Consider the following 21718-nt stretch of genomic DNA (forward strand, 5'->3'; position numbering starts at 1 on the left):
ATCGATGAGATGCACTACATTAGGTATTTACCAGAAGCCTATATCTAAGTAGTCATGTAGGCTCCCTTTATAGTCAGAGTAACTGGGATAACATCATTTGGGTCTGCCCCACCAAGTGGTTTCTGGGGGAGAGAAAGGAGCAAAGTTCAAAGGGACAAGGTAGAACTGCTTGGTCACCGATGTACCAGGCTGCATCAGTCCCCTGGCACTGTTAGAGGTAGAAAAACCTATCCAGATCTGAAGAAACCAGTCGTGACCAGTGTTTTTTCTGTCCCATGCCAGAGAGTCAGCTGGGGATGGTGTATCTCTCCTGACAAAGGCAGACCCAGTCCACTGGAGATGAAGACTCATTCTTGGAAGTCTTTTCCATTGTGTGCTAGTAAATGGCTACTTAGTGAGAAGGAGCAATGTCAGATTTGTCTTTGACTTGAGAGTTTGCCAGGCGATGATGAGAGTTTTGGGCTCGGTTAGATGATGATTTTACCCCTAGCTGTATGCATACATGGAACTGTGCCAGCAGATAGAACCAAGGAACCTGGAAGAGCAAAAAATTTGGGAGCTTTGTGCTTCATAGTTACCAGTTTTCAGCCTGCTCTGGGCAGTCTTTGAATGACAAAATCTACTGACAGCAAACAGTGCCACTACTCTAGTTTGCTTGAGGAAATGGGCTCCTTGGAGTCAGTACGATCAACTGATTCAAAATGAGATAACCTAGTTTCAAGATTGCTGGATCTGTAAAAGAAAAGAGTTAGGGGGAAAAAATAAAAGAGAAAAACCAACACCAAAACTCCTACCCTTATACCAGATTACAAAAAAAAAAAAAACCCTACAGTAGGTTATAATCCCATTTTAATAAAAGCCACGTATAGATAGTGTGCAGGTTTTAAATGTGATGAAGGCACAAGCTGGGTGTAGGCAAAAATTCCCAAGCTTTTCCAGCAGAAGCAGTCTGATGAGAGTTTTGTTTGAAGAGATGTGGGGCTATCACACATTCCTGTCCAGTGCTCTGAAATAGGATGTGACACTGCCCAAATGTGATATACTTCTCTGACAGCGCAGAAGCCTGCCATTGATACCAATATTTTTGTGATCTGTCGCAGTCTGCCTCTTTTTTTTTTTTTATCTTGGTCCTATATCTTAAAAGAATATATTCTGCCTATTAGTAGTGGCTTGGTTAACAAAAGCTGAGGAGAATCTGAGAGTTCCTCTTATTCATGTCTGGAATTGGTGGGTTTTTCTTCTTCAGAACAGCAGAAAAGGAAAAAAGTACAGCCAAATGTATGGTGTAGCACACTTTTAACGCAAAGCTACACACTGTGCCGTTACTTTTGGTTGCTGGGTAGGAGATAATGCTGTCTCCTCTGTGCATGATTTTCTTTGAAACCCACTACACAACATTTAACAGAAGGCGTTAGTATAATCTGTGTTTTGCATAAGGGATGTCATCACATTCAGCAGCAACAAAGTTCCTTTGAAAAAGAAAGCAGGAGGAGGATTTTTTTTTTTTTTATTTGAAGTAGCTTAGTAGCTGAACAGGGCAAAAATTATCATAAAGCGACGGCAGCATCCTCAGAAATGTCCTTAGTGCTGTTTGCATTTATTCTTAAGTGTCTGCACTGGCGTTTACATCTTTGCTATTTCTTAAAGCAACATTGTAGGCGGTAGGAATAGCAGCAGCCTCTTGGCTGGGTTTCCATCCCTTGGGAAGCCCCAGATACTATTATGTCAGTAGGTTTCCCCAGTGCCTTGTGAAGGCTCACACAGAAAGCAAACTCAGAAAGTGCATTTCTCTCCTTATCCCCAGCTCAGTTGTTAGACAGACATTGGTTTTTTGTACATTAAACCCTAATCCTAAAGAAACCCAGGATGCTGCTTCTGATTAACTCCCTGGAATTAATTAGGGTTGGAGGTTTGTCGTTGGCACTTACTTTTTTCATGATCTCGGTAAAAAATGTGAATCCTACTTTTCATAAATCTCACTGGCTTTTTTTTTTCCCCCCTCTTTGCTCCTTTTAGAAAAACAGCTGACTGCCAGCAACTGCTTAGGAATATTAGCCATGGCTGAAGCCATGCAGTGCACTGAACTATACAACATGGCCAAAGCATACGCCCTGCAAATTTTCCCAGAGGTGGCAAACCAGGAAGAGATTCTCAATATCTCAAAAGACGACTTCATTTCCTACATGTCCAATGACAGCCTGAACACCAAAGCAGAGGAGCTGGTGTATGAAACAGTGATAAAGTGGATTAAGAAGGATGCTGCAATCAGAGCTCAGGTAAAAATAATCTCAGCAGCCTCACTGCTCCATTCCTGTGAATGCCTCTTTTAAAATAGAAACCATCCTCACGCAATTTTAAACATGAGGGTGCGTAGGAGATGGGATGGGCAGTTCAGACAGAAGGAGAGAAAGGGAATGCAGCCTATGCACAAAACATGTACTTTGAAAATCTGATCCCTGTATCTGACCATTTAGAATCAAAATTTTGTTTGTGGCATGCATGGTACAAAGCTAGGGCCTCGAGTTGTTGGCTGCAGGCTCAGTCAGAGATAAATGGGGAAGGATGAGAGTTGTGTGAGATCCTGATTTTAGAAGGGGATGTGTCTCAGTAACAGTGGGAAACAAAAATCTGTCAGAAAATCTGTATTTCTTTTGATGTCATGTACTAAATGAATAGAACTTCAGTACATAAAAAAAATGATTCTATATCTTTACTGTCTGCTTAGATAACCCCTTGGGTATTGTATATGTATTAGGGCTGCCCTTTCCTTAACCGTCTGAGCTATGCAGTCTGCTCTTGACTAAAAAAAATGAGTGTATTACTTTGCTGAGCACTGTCTACATATAAAAGCTAGAAGCAATGGCTGTTTGGAGGCTGATGATTGTCCTTGGGACCAGAAGATGTCCCTGGTGATATTTTAAAACCTGCCACTTGCCTCCAGTTCAGCTCTTGCAACTTGGCTTTTGTGAGTGGTGAACTGTGGTGGTCTGAGCCCCAAACCTCTTCATTTGGAGGCCAGTTCTTCCCACAGACCCCAAAAGGGGAGAGTTGTTTTCTCCCTTTCCACTTCTTTGAAGATCGAAGTTGCTATCCTGTACCTGGCAAGGCCAACTGCTGTTGATCCCCGGTCAAAGTTTTGGATGGTCCAGTTGCTTATGGACCAGACTGAGATGCAGGGAAACTCTTGGCCACATGTCGTTGATGCCATGCCACATCATGAAAGGCTCTACCTGCTTGATTTACGTGGGAATTCAAGCACCTGAATGTGCAGGAGGATATTAAATATATCACTGGATGTGACCTGGAGCAGTTGCATTTCTGTCATTGCCACCTGGCAAGTGGAAGAAATAGCATTTTCTGACCTCAGTGGGCTGCTGGATGTGGATAAGGGCGTTAAGGTTGGTGGGGCACTCCATGCCAGGCCAAGCCTTGCTGCCGCTGCCGGCTCAGCCCGTGCCAGCAGCCCCCGGGGCCTTTCTCCAAACTTGTCCTGCCCTCTGTGAGCCACTAATGTAGCTCAGCAGGACAATTCTGGGCTGGGGACCCGCCGCTCTCTCTGACCACCTCCTGCCTGTGCTGGTGGTGCCATTTAGTATTGCCCAATATTATTATTGCCTAAAACACGTACACGATATCATTGATTTATTGATTATGGCGTCTTTTTGGCTCTCGCTGGCCTTGAAGAACACACTATTTTACAGAGTATTTCCCTGCTTGCTGGACGTTTGATGACAGGAGGCAGCTCTGTGCAGCGCTGAGCTCTGAACCCAACACAGCCTCAGGGGTTGTTCCCAGGGACCAGAGCAGGAGCCCTGCGGCAGGGGCCTCTTTGTCTGGTGCAGAAAGAAGGTGTCACTCACCAGGGGGCCTGGGTTACGTTTTCAAAATTGCTAGTTTAAATATTTTCTTCTGCGTCCTCCTGCAGTGATGTTATTTTTTTAAGTGATGGTTCTTCTTGCCCCCCTCTCGTTGCTGCCACCACCACCATCTCCTCCTCCCTTCCTTTCGTGTTGCAGTTGGCTTGGTTTTCTGGTTTTTTTTTATTTCCAACTTGTCTTCCCCGCTGCCCTGCTTCTGCAGTGCCTTGTAGTTTACGATGGCAGTTTTATTTGCTTCTCCAAATTTCTCTGTGGTGCTTTGGTTTCGTGCATTACTTTACAAGGGCTTTTAATTTTTAATTTGTATTTATCCAGAGATGAGGATCCTGAATAAATTAATATTAAAGATACCAAGCAGATAACTCTTTTCCTGTCCAATCCTACCACTATACTAATTTCTTTGGATCGTAGTTCTCACTTTTTTTGTACTCTGTGCACTGCTTGATCTATTATAAATCCCTTAGTTAAATAGGCACTTACTTTCTCAAAGTAGGAACTCATACTTACCATGAAAAGTACCATCTTTAAAATAATGACTTTGGCATTTTCAGAGCCCAGGAACAAATAGCTCTGATGGTGGATAGTAAAGAAGATAGACCTAAATAATCTTATTTCTGATAAAGATGATGAGTGAAAATTTGTGCTTGGTGTGCATTGAGGCCCATCATGTCAAGAGCTGCCCTCGTGAGATGCGCAGGCTGCTCAGAGATTTGCAGTACTGGGCAACCATGGCAATACCAAATGTGGGATGGACCTTCTTGCAGAAGCTGTGCATGCATATTTTCACTTTAGTCTGAGTACGCTGAGATGAATTCGCTCAGCTGTTTCTAGATTCTTTGGGGTGGGGAACCAGCACACAGAGGATACCAGTGCAGCAACAAAATTGTTGCTTCTGCATCCAGCTGATGGGATCTGTTTAGAAGGTCGCTGAAGAGGTTTTAGCTATGAATTGCAACAGCCCCAACACATCAGTGCTGCTCTACTGCACTCCTCAAGTGACTGGTTGGGTTTTATTTCCTTCCCCCAAAGGCAGTCCTGGCAGCTATATCTTTCAGGGCCTGGATTTCCAGGGCTCACACTTTATTTGTTATCTCCCCTCTTCCCACCTCTCTTTGCCTGACAAGCCAGGCTCTATCGCCCCGTTTTTATTTTCAGTAGCTCTGATGGCAGGTGATTAAAATGCCTCTTTGGCAGCTTCTTCCAAGCACCGACTTGGTGATTCCCCCAAAGGTGGGTATCTGGCAGAAACAGGGAAAGGTCTATGCTCTTCATCTCACCTGCATGTCCATCTTCCCTGGCAAAGCCTGGCAGGGGCTCACTCAGCAGAGACATCCCCACAGAGGAGCTTTGAAGGAGCCTTCTCTCTAAATCAGCACCCTCTGCCCCCAGGGCAGCTGCAGCCCTCCACAATTCCTTGGGCTTTAACGGCTTTGTGTCACTCTGGAGTGCAAGCTTGCACCTGGGGACAGTAAATCTCAGCCCTTGTGTTTCCTTCACTGCAGTGACAGGGAGGGAGGCAGGATTTGTTTGCAAGGCAAGTTGAAAAGCTGCGCTCTGGCTGACTTTTAATTTTGCAAATTGTGCTTATATGGAATCTTATAGTGCTTATAAAAGCTCCGTGGCATTACAAAAAAACAGCATCCAAGCCTTGTTGTAAAGAGGGAATAACAGCGCTTTAAAGGTTACTGATCCATCTACGTAAGACAGAAAGGCGGTTCAGATAATGACATATGTCTTAAGATAGGATTTGGTAAATAACTGTATCCAGAACATTGGAGCAGCACACCAGCTCGTATGGTAATGTTTGTGGAGCTATTTTAGTGCTGCTGGGTAGTGCAGTCGTGTAAAATCAGCCTAACCGAAAGAAGCAACCTGTGATGTGAGGTCTGGGCTAGGTAGGTAATTTCCTGTACCACGGACGCGGAGCGCTGGTTATAGGAGTCTTCTTGATTGCTTGTCACAGAGTGGAAAGCCTGCAGCCGACTGACACATCTGGAAAAGCTGAATCTACTAGGTTTTTTTCCATTTATTTCTCTTCCTGACTGATGGACAAGATTGTAGGCTTTATCCTAACAGTTATCCCCTTGATAAGCTTATTACAACTCTGGTGAACTCATGCAAAAAATATATTGTATAATGGTGGCTTTACTGTCTGGAAACCAGAACGGACTGAGTCATCTGAATAAGCAAAGATTTCTACCAGGCTCCAAGCAGTCTTCACCTGAGCTCATCCCCCAGTTTTCTGTGTGGCCTTGGGCAGGTCATTTCACCTTTTTGCCCCCATTTCTTGCATGATAAGCTGGAGGGAAGTGGTGCCTCCCACATGGGCTGTTGGGAGGACCCGATGGATAACGAGCTACATTGGCCGCTCGTCCTAATGACTGCCGGAGCTGCACAGAGTTGCGGTCATGCCCAGCGTCAGCGCAGGATGGGGAAGATGTGAAGTTGCTGAACGCGTGGAAATTCGCTGCCTGCCCGGAGCATGCACATACCCCAGCTCATTGGAAACTTTTTCACCTTCTGCTCCAAGTCTGAAGTTGTATCTGTTTTCTCTGAGATGAAAAACATAGTAATATATTTATTAATAACAGAAAGCCTAGGAAAACAGGCAGGAGGCTTCCGTCTCCACCTGAGGAGCCATAAGAAGTGAGGAGAGGACAAACATTTCAACAAGTTGCCTGGAGTAGTGCTGGAAGAGAGGCAGATACTGCAGCAAAGAGTGACAGATGAGAGGCTCAGCTGAACGGCAGTCACCTTTTGTTACACTCTGCGAGGATATTATTGTGTGCTCTTTTTTTCAAATCCTGTTTAAAATCATCATGTCCAGCAGCAAAATGAAATATCTCCACCATAAAGGCATTAGCAAGCCTTCTTACGAACTTTGTCCTCAGAGGCGGATTTGTCTAAACAGCATCTTCATGGTGCCTGAGAACCAGAGACGCGTAAACAAATTGAAGGTAATTTAGGGAAGAGCAACACAAATGATTAAAATACTGAAGGAACTGATGTGAGAAAAAAAAGATTAAAAGATGTGAATATGCATGACTTGGCCTAATGACAGTTAAGGAGGGATAAACGTCTATGAGTGTTTGAAGCCCCAAGGAGAGGAGGTGCTTGGAAGGATACAAGTGGTATAACAACAGTAAGGACCACAGGGACGAATTTGAGACTCGGCAAATTAGTCTAAGGAAGCACAAAGCCCACCTGAAAGCCCTGTATCTGTCAGTGGAGCTAAGGAAAGGTGATAGAAAAAGAGGATTTATGTCAAAAATGGTACAAATGCCCATGAGCTATATTTTAGCAGTGATGGAGAATGGCAGTATGGGTGCAAGATTCTACAGAGGAGAAGGAGTTGGTAACCATGAGAGAGCAGATGGAAGATCCCTGGCTTACGGTCTTAGGCTGTTGAAATGGCAGCATCATTTCTCTAGCACATTTTAAAGAGTCTCCAAAGTTGCAGAAGAGTGGCTTGCTCCAAGAAAATGGAGAATCTGACAGGGAACAAGCACACTCCCAACTCTGCTCTGCAATGACAAGAGGGTAATGATATATTCAGACGCTGATACACAATACCAGCATGTCCAAATTACTTAAATTCATCATAAAAGGGAATTAATTGTTCAATCAATGTACTTAAGGGCATTACGCTTCAGGAAAGTGGTGTTGGAATAAGTATGAAAGGGAAGCTTCCAAGGGAGCCTATGTGAATTAGGCGCTAACACTCCATTATGGTTCAATTAGGCTTCTTTGAAAAGCCCAGGCTACCCTGATGCTTTGAAAACCATTTGTGGGAAGAGCAGACAAATTCAAAAAGATGCCATAATGAAAGTGCAAGAAGCTCCAATTTCTCTGAAAGTGAAAAAAGCAAGGGATGAGCAGTAACCCCGGTGATTTCCCAGGGACGGGCTGCTCAAAGAGCTCAGATTTAAATGAGACTTTTGCAGACACACTCAGAGCCTGTACAGGCTTACAGAGGGAGAAGAAAAGGCTGCAGCAGGAACAGAATCAGTGCAGGAACATGCCCTTAGCTATATATTGGAGGAAGAAACTGCATTAAACAAAAAGCAAAGAGGATGCAGGTGTCATTAGCAGTTCCTTAAATTCCAGCCATACTAAACTTCTAAGTTTTTTTAAAGAGATACGCTCGACTGAAAATCTGCTGAATTATTTCTTTGAAGTTTAAATGGGCTTGAGGAGCTCCCTTGTCTCCCAGTCTTCTCAGTCTCTGCATCTGTGGCTTTTCCAGCACGTTTTCCTATTTGTTACAAAATATTCCTCTGCTGTTGCTGAAGCAATGACCTTATAGTAGACACACACATCCACAAGCAGCATCTCACACGTGCTCGGTTGCATTCGTCTTGTGCTGCACCTGGCCCCAGCGCTCAGGACCGACTTCCAGAAACAAAATCATTTTACACCACAGGCAAGAAGCATTTGGGAGAATTACTGCACGCAGATTCACGTGTCAGTATGTTATGCGGATGGATGTATCAGGTTCTGTGAAGTGTCTTGGAAGCTTCAGCCGTTGTGTTGTTGGCAGTGTGCTTGTGTGGTGCATCTGTGTGCGTACGGGTGTTTGAGCAGGAGACTGCCCATAAACAAATCACCACTCACCACTACAATAGCCTTCAGGGGAGCTTGGGGCGTTTATTTGATAGTGTGTGGTAAGAGTGAAGTTGTATTAAGCCTCAGTGTCAGGTGAATTCCCAGTATGATGGATCGATGATAAATCTTCCTGCGTGTTTAAAAAACTCTCGTCATATTACTGGTAGGAGTACGGAGCTGTGTGCTGCTTTGCCAATGGTTCGGAGCAGAGGACAGCAGTTCTCTTTATGCAGTGCTGATGACATTACAGTGTGTAGTCAGCTGTGCTGCCATAAAGATGTCACGTTGAAACCTTATTTCAGGAAGACAGAGGGGCTGCTCTTTCCTTCTTGCTAGGCATGAGATTTATGCACGTGGCATCCCGCCACTGAGCCACCAGCTGAACCTGACGCCTGTGAACCAGATTTTCTGACACATGTTTATCATGATATTATGAGGCTGTCGGCTGACGTGATACCAAGCCTTTTGGTTTAATCTGAAGGCCACACTGCAGTTCCAAGCAGTCGATACACGTGATTAATAAATATACTGAGGGCAGAAGAGAGCTTAGGTTGGGCTTGGGTGTGACCTTGGGTGTAGGAATGTGCAGGAGGTTTCTGGAAACACAATGTCTCTTTGTAATATCCAGGGATTAGATGTATCAAAGCAAGTATGCTCCTTATGGAGTAGTGGGGCAGTGCTGTGAAAATCTAGCTGAAGAAGGCAGTTTCTGCGAACAGCAAAGCAGTGCACCAGCAACTTTGGCTTCCCCATTTCAGCCAGTTCCCTGCTGGACTTGTACCTGGAAACGTGGAGTCAGCAATAATTTGAGTATCAAGTTGGGAAGCCTGGGCTGGAGATGGTTGCACACTCACATCACCACCCCCTTACACCTTCTTGTGTGGCCACCACTCCCCAGCCCCAGGTGTCACCAGCCACACAGCTCACTGAGCAGTTCATTACCAGGTCGCAAGTAGGGCATCAATGGCTAGCATCTGCCCTTTGGGGGTTTTAGGGGATATTTTATTTTGTTCTTAATCAGTGTCCACTTCTCATTTGAAAGAGTTTTATGCAGCTGGGAACTGCTCCTGCTTCAGATCTGTCCCCCATGGCTCCCTCTGTCCGAGCGGGTCCGTGCTGCAGCTCTCAGATCAGGCTGATGCAAGACCTGGGGCAAGTCTGAAGGAGTTTGTGTGAGACAACATAAATCTCCTTTGTTGCTCTCAGATGGGCTGAATGTCTCCCTACTTCATAATGTTTTCCAAACTCTATTGGAATTACGCTTAAAGAGCTGAAACAGCAGTTTTTTGGAGCAAAACCCTATCATAATGTAGGTGATCTAACTTCTGTATTTGTATTTCTAGCTGAATCCTGTTTCTTTAGGCAGATAGCACAAAGGGTTCTTTCTAGGAAGAACAGTAAACTAGAGAGACAGATGAGTTATAAGGGATAAGGGAAACATTATTTTAACCTCTCTGGGCATTACTTCAAAAATGTTAAAATTCTTCAGAGCTTTGCAGTGTAACATTTAAGGAGAAGGAAATTTGACTCTGAAGCAGTAAATATATTTCCTTTGAAAACTAACTGTGTACTGTTGTAGCCGAAGTCTATGCAGGAGCACAGTGAGAGTCCTTTTGCAGAATACCTGTGAGGATTTTACTGGATTAGAGATTTGAGAATAAAAAGATTATTTTTAATGCGATACTGAAGAGGGTTTTGTAACTGAGACTTAGAAGATACCAGAACAAAGCCCACTTGCAAGCAAGCATTCATAATACCTATATAATTAATAGAAGAAATGTCACAAAAAGTTTAGCAAAGTAAATGTTCCCACTAAAACTACCAGCCAGGAACGACAAAAAAAAAAAAGCAAATTCAACTGTTTTGTAATCTAGTCTCCTCAAGCTCTGGCCTGCCTACCGAGAGGGGAGTAACTGGTATTTGAACAGATTATTAGGAAAAGGCTTGAAAGGGTCAACTTCAAGGTATAGTGGAGTGAGTTGATCATATATTCCTCTGAGTCAACACTGTCCCAAGATAACATTTAGGCTTCTTCATAGCATGATCATGAACTTCTGAGCACAGCACCCAGGGCAGATGGATGCGAAAATTCCCACCAGAGGGGAGAATTCATCATCCTCCAGTCTGGGTTGAATCTGCTTGTAGACATCTCTGCGGCATCGTCTGAGGAGCACAGTCCCTTTCCCAGGAGCTGATGGATCACAGTTTTAGGCCAGAAGGGGACACTGAAACCCTCTGCTTCCTCTGGTGCGTGATGCATCCACTCAGCTCAGGTTGCTCTGGGGACTGTGTCAAGTGTGTTGACTAAATCTCTATTAATTATAACATGAGTTTACACATGTCTAGCTGACAAGTAAATACTTGCTTGTGTGTACCTATTTAGGTGTCTGAATGTAGAGCTGAGTATCTCCCCCAAAAACATTTAGGTAATTAAGAAAAGATAAGATCTGCTAAGATTTTTCTTTCCCTCTTTTTTTATGAAACGTGCTCGTGATTGCAGGCTGGTTGAAGGACTCTGCTTTCAGTTCAGCCAATGAAATCAGGATTGGTGAAACAGGTGCCTTGAAGCAGCCCAGGTAGCAGCTCTCAAAAGTTGCTACTGTACTGTGTCCCCAGTGACTGTCCAAAAACCTGTATTCATGTGGTGGTGGTGTCCCGGCTCCTGCAGGATCACCCCGGACATGCACGACACCACGAGGGCATCCAGCAGCTTCACTGGAGTTTCTGGACTAGATCTGGAGCAAGGAGTTTAGGGACTAGATTCTCTGTTGGTGCAAAACCTGAGCAACTGCCTTCATCCAACAAGAGCTATGCCGAGGTTCTCATCACCTGCAAAAACAGTCCTGGTGGTGTTCAAAAACTTTCCTAGCATTTTAAACAGTAAATTTCTTAGATTTTTGCATAATGGTGTCCATTTCCAAGGAGCTGAGGCATGGTTTCCCATGTTTATGAGTTGATAACTCCTAATTTTAGGCCAGAAGGGTCATTAATATTCTCTGTTTCACCCTGGCATGTGTTGCAGGTTGTAGAGTAGTCGTAAGTGATTCCCAGCAAAGACCTGAGAAATATTTCTATTTGTCCAGCCAGCACCTGCAGTCAAGTAGTGAGAAGGAAACATCCTTAGAGTTACAGGCACAAACCGCAACTCCAGGGACCTGAGGTTGTCTGCTAAATTTGGCAGTGTGCCCTGTGCACGTATTCTGCTGTTTTAATGAAAAAAGGTAACATTGGTAGATGCAGTAGATATTTCATAGCTGTATAAGGAATAATGGAAAGACAAGAGAGAATGGAGAGCAAATAACAGATGGTAAAGAGGTTGAAATGCTTTACGGTGCTTATTCCAGTCTTAAATGAAAAGGATAATAGTAACGGGATATTTAGTACAATCATAGCTAACAGAGCTAGGAAGCCTTCGTAAGGGAGAATCCAAAAGAAAAGGGCTGCTGATTGTCTAAATCACTTGAATATTCTTAAATCAGTGAGGCTAAATGAAATTCACCCTTGACTATAGTGCTTAAAAGAGCTAGTGTGAAAAGCCATCGGTTTATAAAAGCCTCTCCTGTCTTCTAGAGACACTGTGATGGTACATACTCTTCAAATCCCTTGGTGAAAAACACTGCGATTATAGGTACCCTTAATGCTCTCAGCGATGAGCCCAAGTCGCGACTGTGCATGGTTGTACGCACGCACACACACACACACACAGAGACGGCTTTTTCTAGCAAGGAGAGCAAAGGGAAGAAAAAGAGTGAAAAGTGACATCGGTTTTGATATGTGACATTAACTTTCAAGCTGATGAAAGGGAGCCACATGTTCTAATTATTATTCCCCTTTCAAAATAAGCCACGAGCTCAGACAAAAGAGGAGAGAAAGGGCGGAAAAAAAATCCAGGAGAGAAACAGAATCACATTTTCTCACTTATCTAATTAAAGCAAGGTGGGCGAGTGAGAGGTAGAGCTCGCCGTGCTCAGGCAACGGCGCTGCCCCATTTATTCTGGGAAAGGTGGGAGATGGAGGCGGCCGCTCCGCCGTGCCCGTGGGAATTGTCTGCCCCTGGCAGAGAGAAGCTCTCTTCCCAGTGCTAATTCCCACTCCGCTTTGGGACATTATGGTGCCTGTCCTAATTTAGTGGCACAACAGTTTGTGCCTGTATTTTGCATTGCTTCATGTTATGGGTGTTTCCAGCACAGAATTGCTTCAGGACCGTCAGGGGCAGCTCTAGTGTGTCACACCACACCAAAGGAAGGTGCTGGCTTCGCTCTGTACACTCCATGTAATTTATAACCTTATTTAAACTGCCCTTTAGTGACTCGTACAGCTTCCTGAGCAGTCTGTAGTGGGGATTAACCTCCACCATGGGAGTTGTCTGGCTTGTCCCCAGTACACCCACTATCTGCATTATTCCCGTGTCCCAATGCCACGTTTCATCTTGGCTCCCACGTAAGGTTAAACGCCTCCAACCTTCTTAAAAAAAGCACTTCCTGAAATCCGAGCTTTGCCACCCACTGCCATATGTCCACTGCTCCTTCTCCTACAAGGTACCATTTAATGACATTAAGATATCTGCAGCCAAGTGCCTGACATTTGTGACTCCAGGAAAGGGGAAAAGTCTTTTTACCTCCTAGAAAGTGCCTTGGAAATGGATTTCAGCAAGGGAAAAGAGAGGAGTGTCTTCTTTTCTAGTTTGGAGGCTGATGAAGTGATCTCAAGCTCTCCTGAGCCGTCTGTCACACCAGAGGTAATAGTGAGGAGCCACAGACTCACCGCTCACATGGGATTTTTTCCAGATGAGTACTGTCGTTGGTTTGTGCCTTTTGCATCACTTCTCTTTCCCATCTGCAAATAACCTCAGGGCGTCCAGAGCTAAACACTGTGCTCTACCTAAAATTGCTGGCACCGGTGTTGAGGAGGGCTGGTGAGCAAGGAGCTGGGACTCAGCCTGAGACTGTGGTCATCTCCCTGCTGCCCTGTGGGCTTCACCTCCCCACGGGTAGTCGCAGCCTCACTTTGACTTACCCTGCACCGGGCTTTCCGGTATAAATTGCTGTGAGGAGGAGAAATCCTCTGGTTTCTTCCCCAATGAAGCATGTTTCTTCAATTTGGATGAGGAAAGGGGAAGCCCTGGAAGCAGTCCTGGGTGTCACTGTGTCCTCACCCGCCTGGCCAGCCCCTTAGCTGGCTCAAGCTGCGTCCCTGCCCTCCTCTCATTGTGCCCCTGCCCCATTCCCTTCCCTGCTCCTGCTCCTGCTGTGACTTGGCTCTCCCAGCCAGCGCTGCAGGGACAGGCACGCTGCTGACAAAGAAAGCGAGAGCCAAGTAGCTTCTGGAAGACCGGAGGCATCTGCAGGGCAGCAGATGCTGCTGGCGACCAGCGTTTCTCAGGACCAGTCACACGGACCTCAGAAATATTTATTTGCATCCTGGCCTCAATCCCAGTTGGGATATTTGGATGCTGCCACTATATGAATATTTATTACAAAAGATGATTATCTTTTCTTGCTGCGCACCCTTAGTTTGCAGCCTGTTTGTGTGTGTTGCTCCTCGAGAATCACGTTTTCTTATTACCCTGATTTTCACTGTACTCTTGTACTGTGTTGTGATATAACTAATTATATATAAAAAGAATAATCTAGGGATGGACTCTTGGTTATTCAATTGCAGTTTTCTCTCTTGGGGTTTTGTTCTCCTTTAAGCTGTGTTCAGTGACAGACAGCTTCATTTGCTCGGGTGTTCTTTGCCCTACGAGGTTTAATGTATTTATTTAGAAGATGAAACTTACTGTCAGTATTTGTATAGCACCCTCTGGAGTCTGACTTCCCCAAAATCCAGAACTACATGATTTTTTTCACCGACAAGTAAACCCTATTAATTAAAAGATTTTTACTAAATTGGATAATATTATTCAGTTTCTGCCACAGAAGTTGTTGAAATCTGGCTTGTTTCACATTTATAGTGCCAGAAAAGACTTGTTTGGGATTTTTTTTTTACACTGAAAAAACCATACTTAGATCTCAAGGTCAATTCAGAAAACTCTAAAGCTTGCTCCATGTCTCTAGTACACAAGATTATAACCAGCCTGAGTTCAGAATGAGCTTTTATTTCAAAAATCCCTCCAGACAGGACTATATAACTAGAGTTTCCACCTTTTGAAGAATATTTCCAGTTTCCCGGGACTAAAACCAGCCCTGGTTGGGAAGCACTGGGGGCTACATTGTCTCAGTCCCCCCAGTCTCTAGGCAGGGCCGGTACGCAGGGTCCTTGCCAAGCATCCTTCCAGGTTGGGTGACAGGGCACGGTTTGCAGGGAAGGAGGCGGAGATGCTGAGCAGCTGAACTCTGCCGTGAAGGCTGCAGTGTGTTATTATTTTCCCCCCCTCACAGTACGCTGCGGAGTTGCTGGCAGTGGTGCGCCTCCCCTTCATCCATCCCAGCTATCTGCTAAATGTTGTTGACAACGAGGAGTTGATAAAGTCTTCGGAGGCTTGCCGGGATCTAGTGAACGAAGCTAAACGTTATCACATGCTGCCGCATGCCCGACAAGAGATGCAGACACCGAGGACCCGGCCCAGGCTTTCTGCAGGTAAAGCAAAACTTCTTTCAGCGACACGAGCTCCCTGCTCCAGTGGTTTCTGCGCACGGCCGGGACGTGCCCTGAGATGGGGCACTGACATCATCTCCTTCCCTTGGCTCCTTCTTGGAGCCTGACGATATTTCAAGCTCAATTTTCCGTATCTACTTTGCTCACACATTGAGGAGCCTCTCCTAATGGTCAGGCGTGGGTGTTTAGATGTGCGTTCCTGAAACAAGATTTAAAAGGAGCCCGTTTTTTAGGAATTCTTATCTTTGGCAGAGATCGTGATGTTCCCCCATTGTCCTAAAAATGAGCCCCTCGTCCTCTGTGCCTCAGTTTCTCTAAACACAAAAATAAGTTAATAATGTGCTGCTTTGGCCTTCAGCCTTTTGTGGGGAGTATCTGACTAATATTCATAAAACAGCTCCACTTTCACTGCCCTGTGTAAATATATTATTTTCATATGGTAAATTTTACAGTACCAGTTCAGGCTGTTTGCTACCTTCAAAACAAATGAATCACACATGATATATTCACAGATTCACACAATCACAGAATGTTGGAAGAGACCTCAAAAGATCATCTAGTCCAGCCTCCCTGCCAGAGCAGGATCACCTACAGTAGGTCACTGAACGCATCCAGACAGGTTTTGAATGTCTCCAGAAGAGGAGACTCCTTTTTAAAAACCCAGCAGCTATGGAGAACTTCTCTTCAAGAAGAGTCTGACCTGAGGAACGCATGCATTTTCTTTTTCAAAAAGTACATGAAAAAAACCCAAATGCCCAACCTGTCAGCAGAGCCCATAGCACAGTAGTGAGAGAAATATCCTTGCTGAATACTTGGTGAACAGAGAGTGGTGCAGATCATGTTGGAAACCTGCGTCTGAGAGGGAGTCAGATGAAACTGGGGAATTGTTTTAACATGCTGCCTGTACTTCTGCCTCCCGTAAGTACAATCACAAAGCCAGGCAAAACTTCCCGGCACTGCCACTAATGCTGATGTGTCACGGAGACGGCGGCATTTGCAGCTTCTGGAGACTGCCTCATCAAGGCACCTTTCAGAACGATGAAGTGTAGAGGACTTTCAATAACAATCTACCCTAAAAAGTCTTTCACTGAAGACAACTAATGGTGTGATGTTTGAAGGGATTTTTGAAAAGTGCTTATTTTATGTATATAAAATTGTAGGTGTAATATGATCCATTTCCAGAAGCTTGTTGATGAGGGAAAAGTGATTCTCTCAGGGTAAGAGAGGGTGATTATAGTTTTTTAGGTCAGAGCCTAATTATATGGAGTCATGTTATTTTGCATATCAACGGCATTCATGTAGGCACAAAGGATCTCTAAACACCCTTTGTGGACTCGCTGCAGCATGTCACATGCCCTCTCAGGGTCATTGATTATAATCAAGTTATGTCTTGCACAGGTGATTAGATTTTCTGCTGCGGTGCAAAAATAATGATCTCATGCTACTCCAAAATCTTTATTTAAAACTGTACAGCACTTTAACTCAATAACTTTTCAGAGAGTAACCTTACTTAAATGACACAAATATTTTTTTGAAAAACTCTAATGAAGAACGACGATAATCCATTACTCTGAAGCCTCATTTCTCTCTGCTGCAGTTCCTAATTTCTCTTGCTGGCAATCTCACTTCTGTGCTTCTGACTTCCCTGCCTAAACACATAGTGTCGAGGCTGAGCACCGTAACGCGTCACAGCAACAGGTCAAGACACAAAAATGGTGATTCCTTCCAGCTCACGGCCTAGTGCTCCTGCTTCTAAGCCTGCTTCTCCTGGTGACAAACTGCACTGAAGCTTACAATTGCTGCAGATTATTAACACTTCTGCTAAATGCTAAATCTAAACTATCGCCAGAACTTGATTCTTGGAGTTGGAGACAGAAAACATCCCAGGGTTAAACTGTGACCCATCACTGCAGGGATGAGTCTGGAGCAAGACTCAGATGAGATTTTACTCATCTCTCGCTGTGAAGTGGGAATAAAAACCCTGAGATGTGGATTTCAAAAGTTCTGTCCATTTGCACAAACAGAGAATTTAGCTTGCTGTCCTTGAACGAGCAGGGGTCACCAGTACTGAGGCCGTGCTGCTGAGGACACAGCTGCGCTGGGCAGGGCACGTCTCCAGGAGGGAGGATCACCGCCTCCCTAAGGTTGTGCTCTGTGGGGAACTCGCCACGGGCTGCCGCAACAGAGGAGCCCCAAAGAGGAGATACAAGGACTCTCTGAAACAATACCTCAGTTTTGGCCATGTTGACTACCATCAGTGTCCACTCTGGCCTCCAGTCGGAAGACATGGAGACCATCCATAATGCTGCTGCCTTCTTTGAGAATGCACATAGAATGAGTCTTGAGAAGAAAAGACAACGCACAAAGAACCGTGCCTCGCCAATACCGCCTGAGGAGACTTTCCTCTGTGCCTTTTGCAACCGGACTTGCCTATCCCGCATCGGCCTTTTTAGCCATCAGTGTGCTTGTAGCAAGTGTGGGTAGAGCCCTTCCCATATCTTCGTTTGCTAAGCCTATCCATGATGATGATGGTGATGACACCCTGCGTGTTCTGGGCTTGGGGAAGCTGTTCAAGTGCAGATAAATCTCAGTTAATAATTGTGTTAGGGCAGGGGCTATCTCCACCACATTTTCTGGCAACTTTTACACTAAGACCCTGATCCATGGCTTGAGCACATGTTGTCCACATCTGGAAAACCTGCTTTCTCTGGGAAAAGCATGAAAAAAAACCCACCACATAATAATATCTTAATAGAGTACATGCAGAGAGATCGGGATGAAGAATCATAACCATAGTCTAAATCTCCAGACATTAACTTTTCATGTGATAACACCTTCTTCAAGTCCAAACATACTTTCCCTGGATAACAGCCAAGCTCCAAAGCTATCAGAATCCTGGACAAAATTCACATTTTCTTCAGTAAAACAGGAATTTAATACATGGAGGTCTCACCCAAAGACTGTTGAAGTCAATGGACACCTTTACATGGAACTGCCTTTTTCTTTCTTTCCCCTTCAAGATTTGCCTAGAGCATGCTCCCTCCCAGGTTCTCCCAGGCGTGTTCATAGTGTCATTCCTCACCCAACACTCACACACATACACACTCTGTATTCTCACTCTTCTTGGTTTGATTGCACAGTCTAAAACAGACCTATATATGATACATTATAATTACCCTGACTAACGAGTATTTTTTGATAGGCTCCTGCCTTGTCAACAGATGAAACTTTATTATAATATTATTTTCTTACTTGAATCCTAGGTGTAGCCGAGGTAATAGTCTTAGTTGGGGGTCGTCAGATGATTGGCATGAATCAACGCGCTTTAACAGCCGTCACTTGCTTAAATCCTCAAAACAACAAGTGGTATCCGTTGGCCAGCCTGCCCTTCTATGATAGAGAGTTTTTCAGTGTGGTCAGCGCTGGGGACAACATCTATCTCTCAGGTAAGCAGCAGATTTCGTAGAAACACAGAATCACAGAATGGTTTGGGTTGGAAGGGACTTTAATGATCATCTAGTCCAATCCCGCAGCCATGGGCAGGGACGCCTTCCACTAGACCAGGCTGCTCAATGCCCCATCCAACCCGTCCTTGAACACTTCCGATGATGGGACATCCACAGCTTCTCTGGGCAACTTGCTCCAGTGTCTCACTGCCCTCATTGTAATAAATTTCTTTCTTATGTCCCATCTAAATCTGCCTACCCTCTTTCGGTTAAAGCTATTACCTCTGGTCCTTTATTACAGGCCTTGGCAGAAAGTCTCCTTCCATCCTTCTTGTAAGCCCCCTTTTAAATACTGGAAGGCCACTATAAGGTGTTTCCTGGAACCTTCTCTTCTCCAGGCTGAGCAACCCTAACTGTCTCAGTCTGTCCTCATAGAGGAGGCGTTCAAGTCCTCTGACCATTTTCGTGGCCTTCCTGGGGACCTGCTCCAACAGCTCCACATCTTTCTTACACAGGGGACCCCAGAGCTGGCCACGGCACTGCAGGTGGGACCTCACCAGAGCAGGGGAGGAGAATCACCTCACTCGACCTGCTGGCCACATTGTCTTGCGGCAACCTGGGGTACAGTCGGCCTTCTGTGCTGTGACTGCGTATTGCCAAATCATTTCCACTTTTTTATCCACCAATATTCCCCAGTCCTTCTCCACGGTGCTGCTCTCAATCCATTCATTGCCTGGATTTACCAAGCTGAGAATTTCCTCCTAATGATGTTGTAGGGAGTTTCCTCCATAAAACACAGACAACACAAAGAAGGACACACCAGAGTTTTAGCCAGCTGCTCCTGGGGAAAAAAAAAAAAAAGGCAAGTGGAAAGGAGGTTGAGACAGAAGGATTTTCCTGCTTTTAGCGTTCTCCATTTCTGTGTGGTGGTAATGTTCTTTCAGAGCAGTCAACAGCAACGTTTACAGTCACAACGTGAAGAAAATAGGTCTGACAACCATCAAACATGCAAAGAGGTTTCACTGCCATAGAAACACAATTTAAAATACTGGCTGTAGTTGAGTCTAAATGGTGGGTTATGGAATTTGAGACAGACAGGCTGAACTACTGAATATGTGACCTACACTTACAAGATTTGCTTACAGGAGCATTCATATTTTTTACTTGTTGTTGAGACTCTCTTCTGACAGTAGTCACTAGCCCTATAATCTTCTTAGTTTCACTGAAACTGAGTCCATGCTCCTTAAAAAGCTTTAACTCCCCAAGTAGCTGTCTACACTGCGCCCGCAGCATCACGGTGTCTGGGTTTTTGCAGTCTGGTGGTACCTCTGCTTGGCTGGAGGGGGAGAAGCAATTCCCACCAGGTGATGCAAAGATGCTTAGATGGCAGCTGAGTGGAGGTTTGAACCTGGGAGAGAGGGGTGGATGTGTGGGCTCTGAGGATATGTTTGGGAGTGCAGATGCACCAGGCAGTACCAGTAAGGAGTTACAGCTGTTGCCTTTCCTTTGCCGAGTTCCCTCACTGCATTTTCCACAGTAAACTGCTGCCTGTGGTGTTAAATTCCATTAATACTGCACAGATACCCTAAGGACTGATTGGAAATTTCTTGACTTTTTTTGCCGATGCTCTTTTTGCCACTGGAGCGAAAGCCTTCTGGTACTTTCCAGGATGTAGGGCTGGTTTAGGCTGTGCCATACCTGCTAACAAAAGCTGCTGAATCCTAAATCCAAAGCTTATTTCAGCTCTTTCCCTTGAATCTGGATGACCGATCTGGTGGTATTTGGTGGCTGCCAATAGGAAAGTTGAAAGTCCTGCATGGCTGGAAACCCAGCTGAGTGCTGGTTGATATTTTGTTTTGCTCGAACTTACAAGACACAGGAAAAAGGGAGGGGGAACCAAAAGAAGTGGGAATGAACCTCTGCGAGCTCCAAGTACTGAACTGCACGCAGAATAGCATAGGGTTGGAGAGCAAAATACCAAGGAGGAAGCCTGGTTTTCTCATTAAACCACAGGACTAATTTTAGTTTCTTTTCCTGGCTCGACCACAGACTCCGAGTGTGGTCTCAAATAAATCCTTTCACTTCTTTGTGCTTCAGAGTGTAAGACACTCACTAAGTGGCTACCTTGGAAGGTTTAGTCAAAAGTTTAAATATGACCAATATAAATATTTCACGGGAGCATCTTGAACCGTTTTACAGGAGCTTCTTTCCTTTATCAGCAATTCAAAATGAAGAAGAAATTTGTCCCTGAAAATTAAACTTTAAGGCTACAATGCAAGCACTGACTTTATTCTGCCCATGTGTGTGTTGTCTCAGTCCATCACTGTGTTTTTTAGATTTCAAACTAGCCTGTGTCTTGCAAGCTGAGATAAGCTCTGGCTCCTGACACCTTCCTGCAAGTATCACAGTACTTTTATAGCCTGGAAGCTATTTATGAACACTGAAAAGGGTCTATTCCTTTATGTATATGTCCCTCGTAGCCTGCCATCTTGATTTCTTCATGTCATATTATTTAAAAAAACAGCCTTTAGGGCACATGAATAAATGACATAGATATGCATCATCGGAACAGATGCTCAGTATTGAGGGTGATTTATTTTAATTAGTCAAATGTCATTTGAAGAGTTTTTACTTTGTAACTGGCTTTGATTGCTGTGTGCAAAGCTGCTGCCGTTCCAGGATCTCACGTACTTCTCCCCTTTTCTTTCCCTCACCCGCCCGTCGGTGCCAGGCGGCATGGAGTCGGGTGTCACGCTCGCTGATGTCTGGTGTTACATGTCCTTGCTCGATAACTGGAACCTCGTGTCCCGCATGACAGTCCCAAGGTGTCGACATAACAGTCTGGTGTACGATGGGAAAATTTATACCATTGGAGGGGTCGGTGTGGCAGGCAACGTTGACCATGTGGAAAGGTAAAAAAAAAAAAAAAAATCCCCAAATCATGCTGCTTGCTGGAGCTTTTTCTTCATGCTATTCTAAAGGACCATTTCCGTTTTAAAGGACACATCAAATGGGCTGTACATGTTAAAATATGCTTTTATAACAGCTAAGAAAGGAGGAAACTATGCAGGATTAGATTTCTTTTTAAAGCTTCAGTGGAAAGCATTGTTTCAAAACCAAAGACGAAAGCTGCCAGTTTGTTTGTCGGTTTGCTCGGGGGAGGAAAGAAAGGAATTAAGCTTCTTTGCACAC

The 21718-nt window shown here is 44.7% G+C and overlaps 1 protein-coding gene across 1 annotated transcript in view; it reads left to right on the top strand.

Moving 5' to 3' along the window:
• LOC104274599 (kelch-like protein 29) overlaps positions 1–21442 on the top strand; it is a 40877-nt gene extending 19435 nt beyond the window's left edge. The window contains exons 3-6 of the mRNA XM_009870281.1: positions 2017–2276; positions 14864–15062; positions 18344–18526; positions 21258–21442. Coding sequence (XP_009868583.1) covers positions 2017–2276; positions 14864–15062; positions 18344–18526; positions 21258–21442 — 827 coding nt within the window. The remainder of the gene's footprint in view (positions 1–2016; positions 2277–14863; positions 15063–18343; positions 18527–21257) is intronic.
• Positions 21443–21718: the final 276 nt, after the last annotated feature.

This window comes from Apaloderma vittatum, unplaced genomic scaffold (genome assembly GCF_000703405.1).
Source record: "Apaloderma vittatum isolate BGI_N311 unplaced genomic scaffold, ASM70340v1 scaffold2925, whole genome shotgun sequence".
Taxonomy (NCBI): domain Eukaryota; kingdom Metazoa; phylum Chordata; class Aves; order Trogoniformes; family Trogonidae; genus Apaloderma; species Apaloderma vittatum.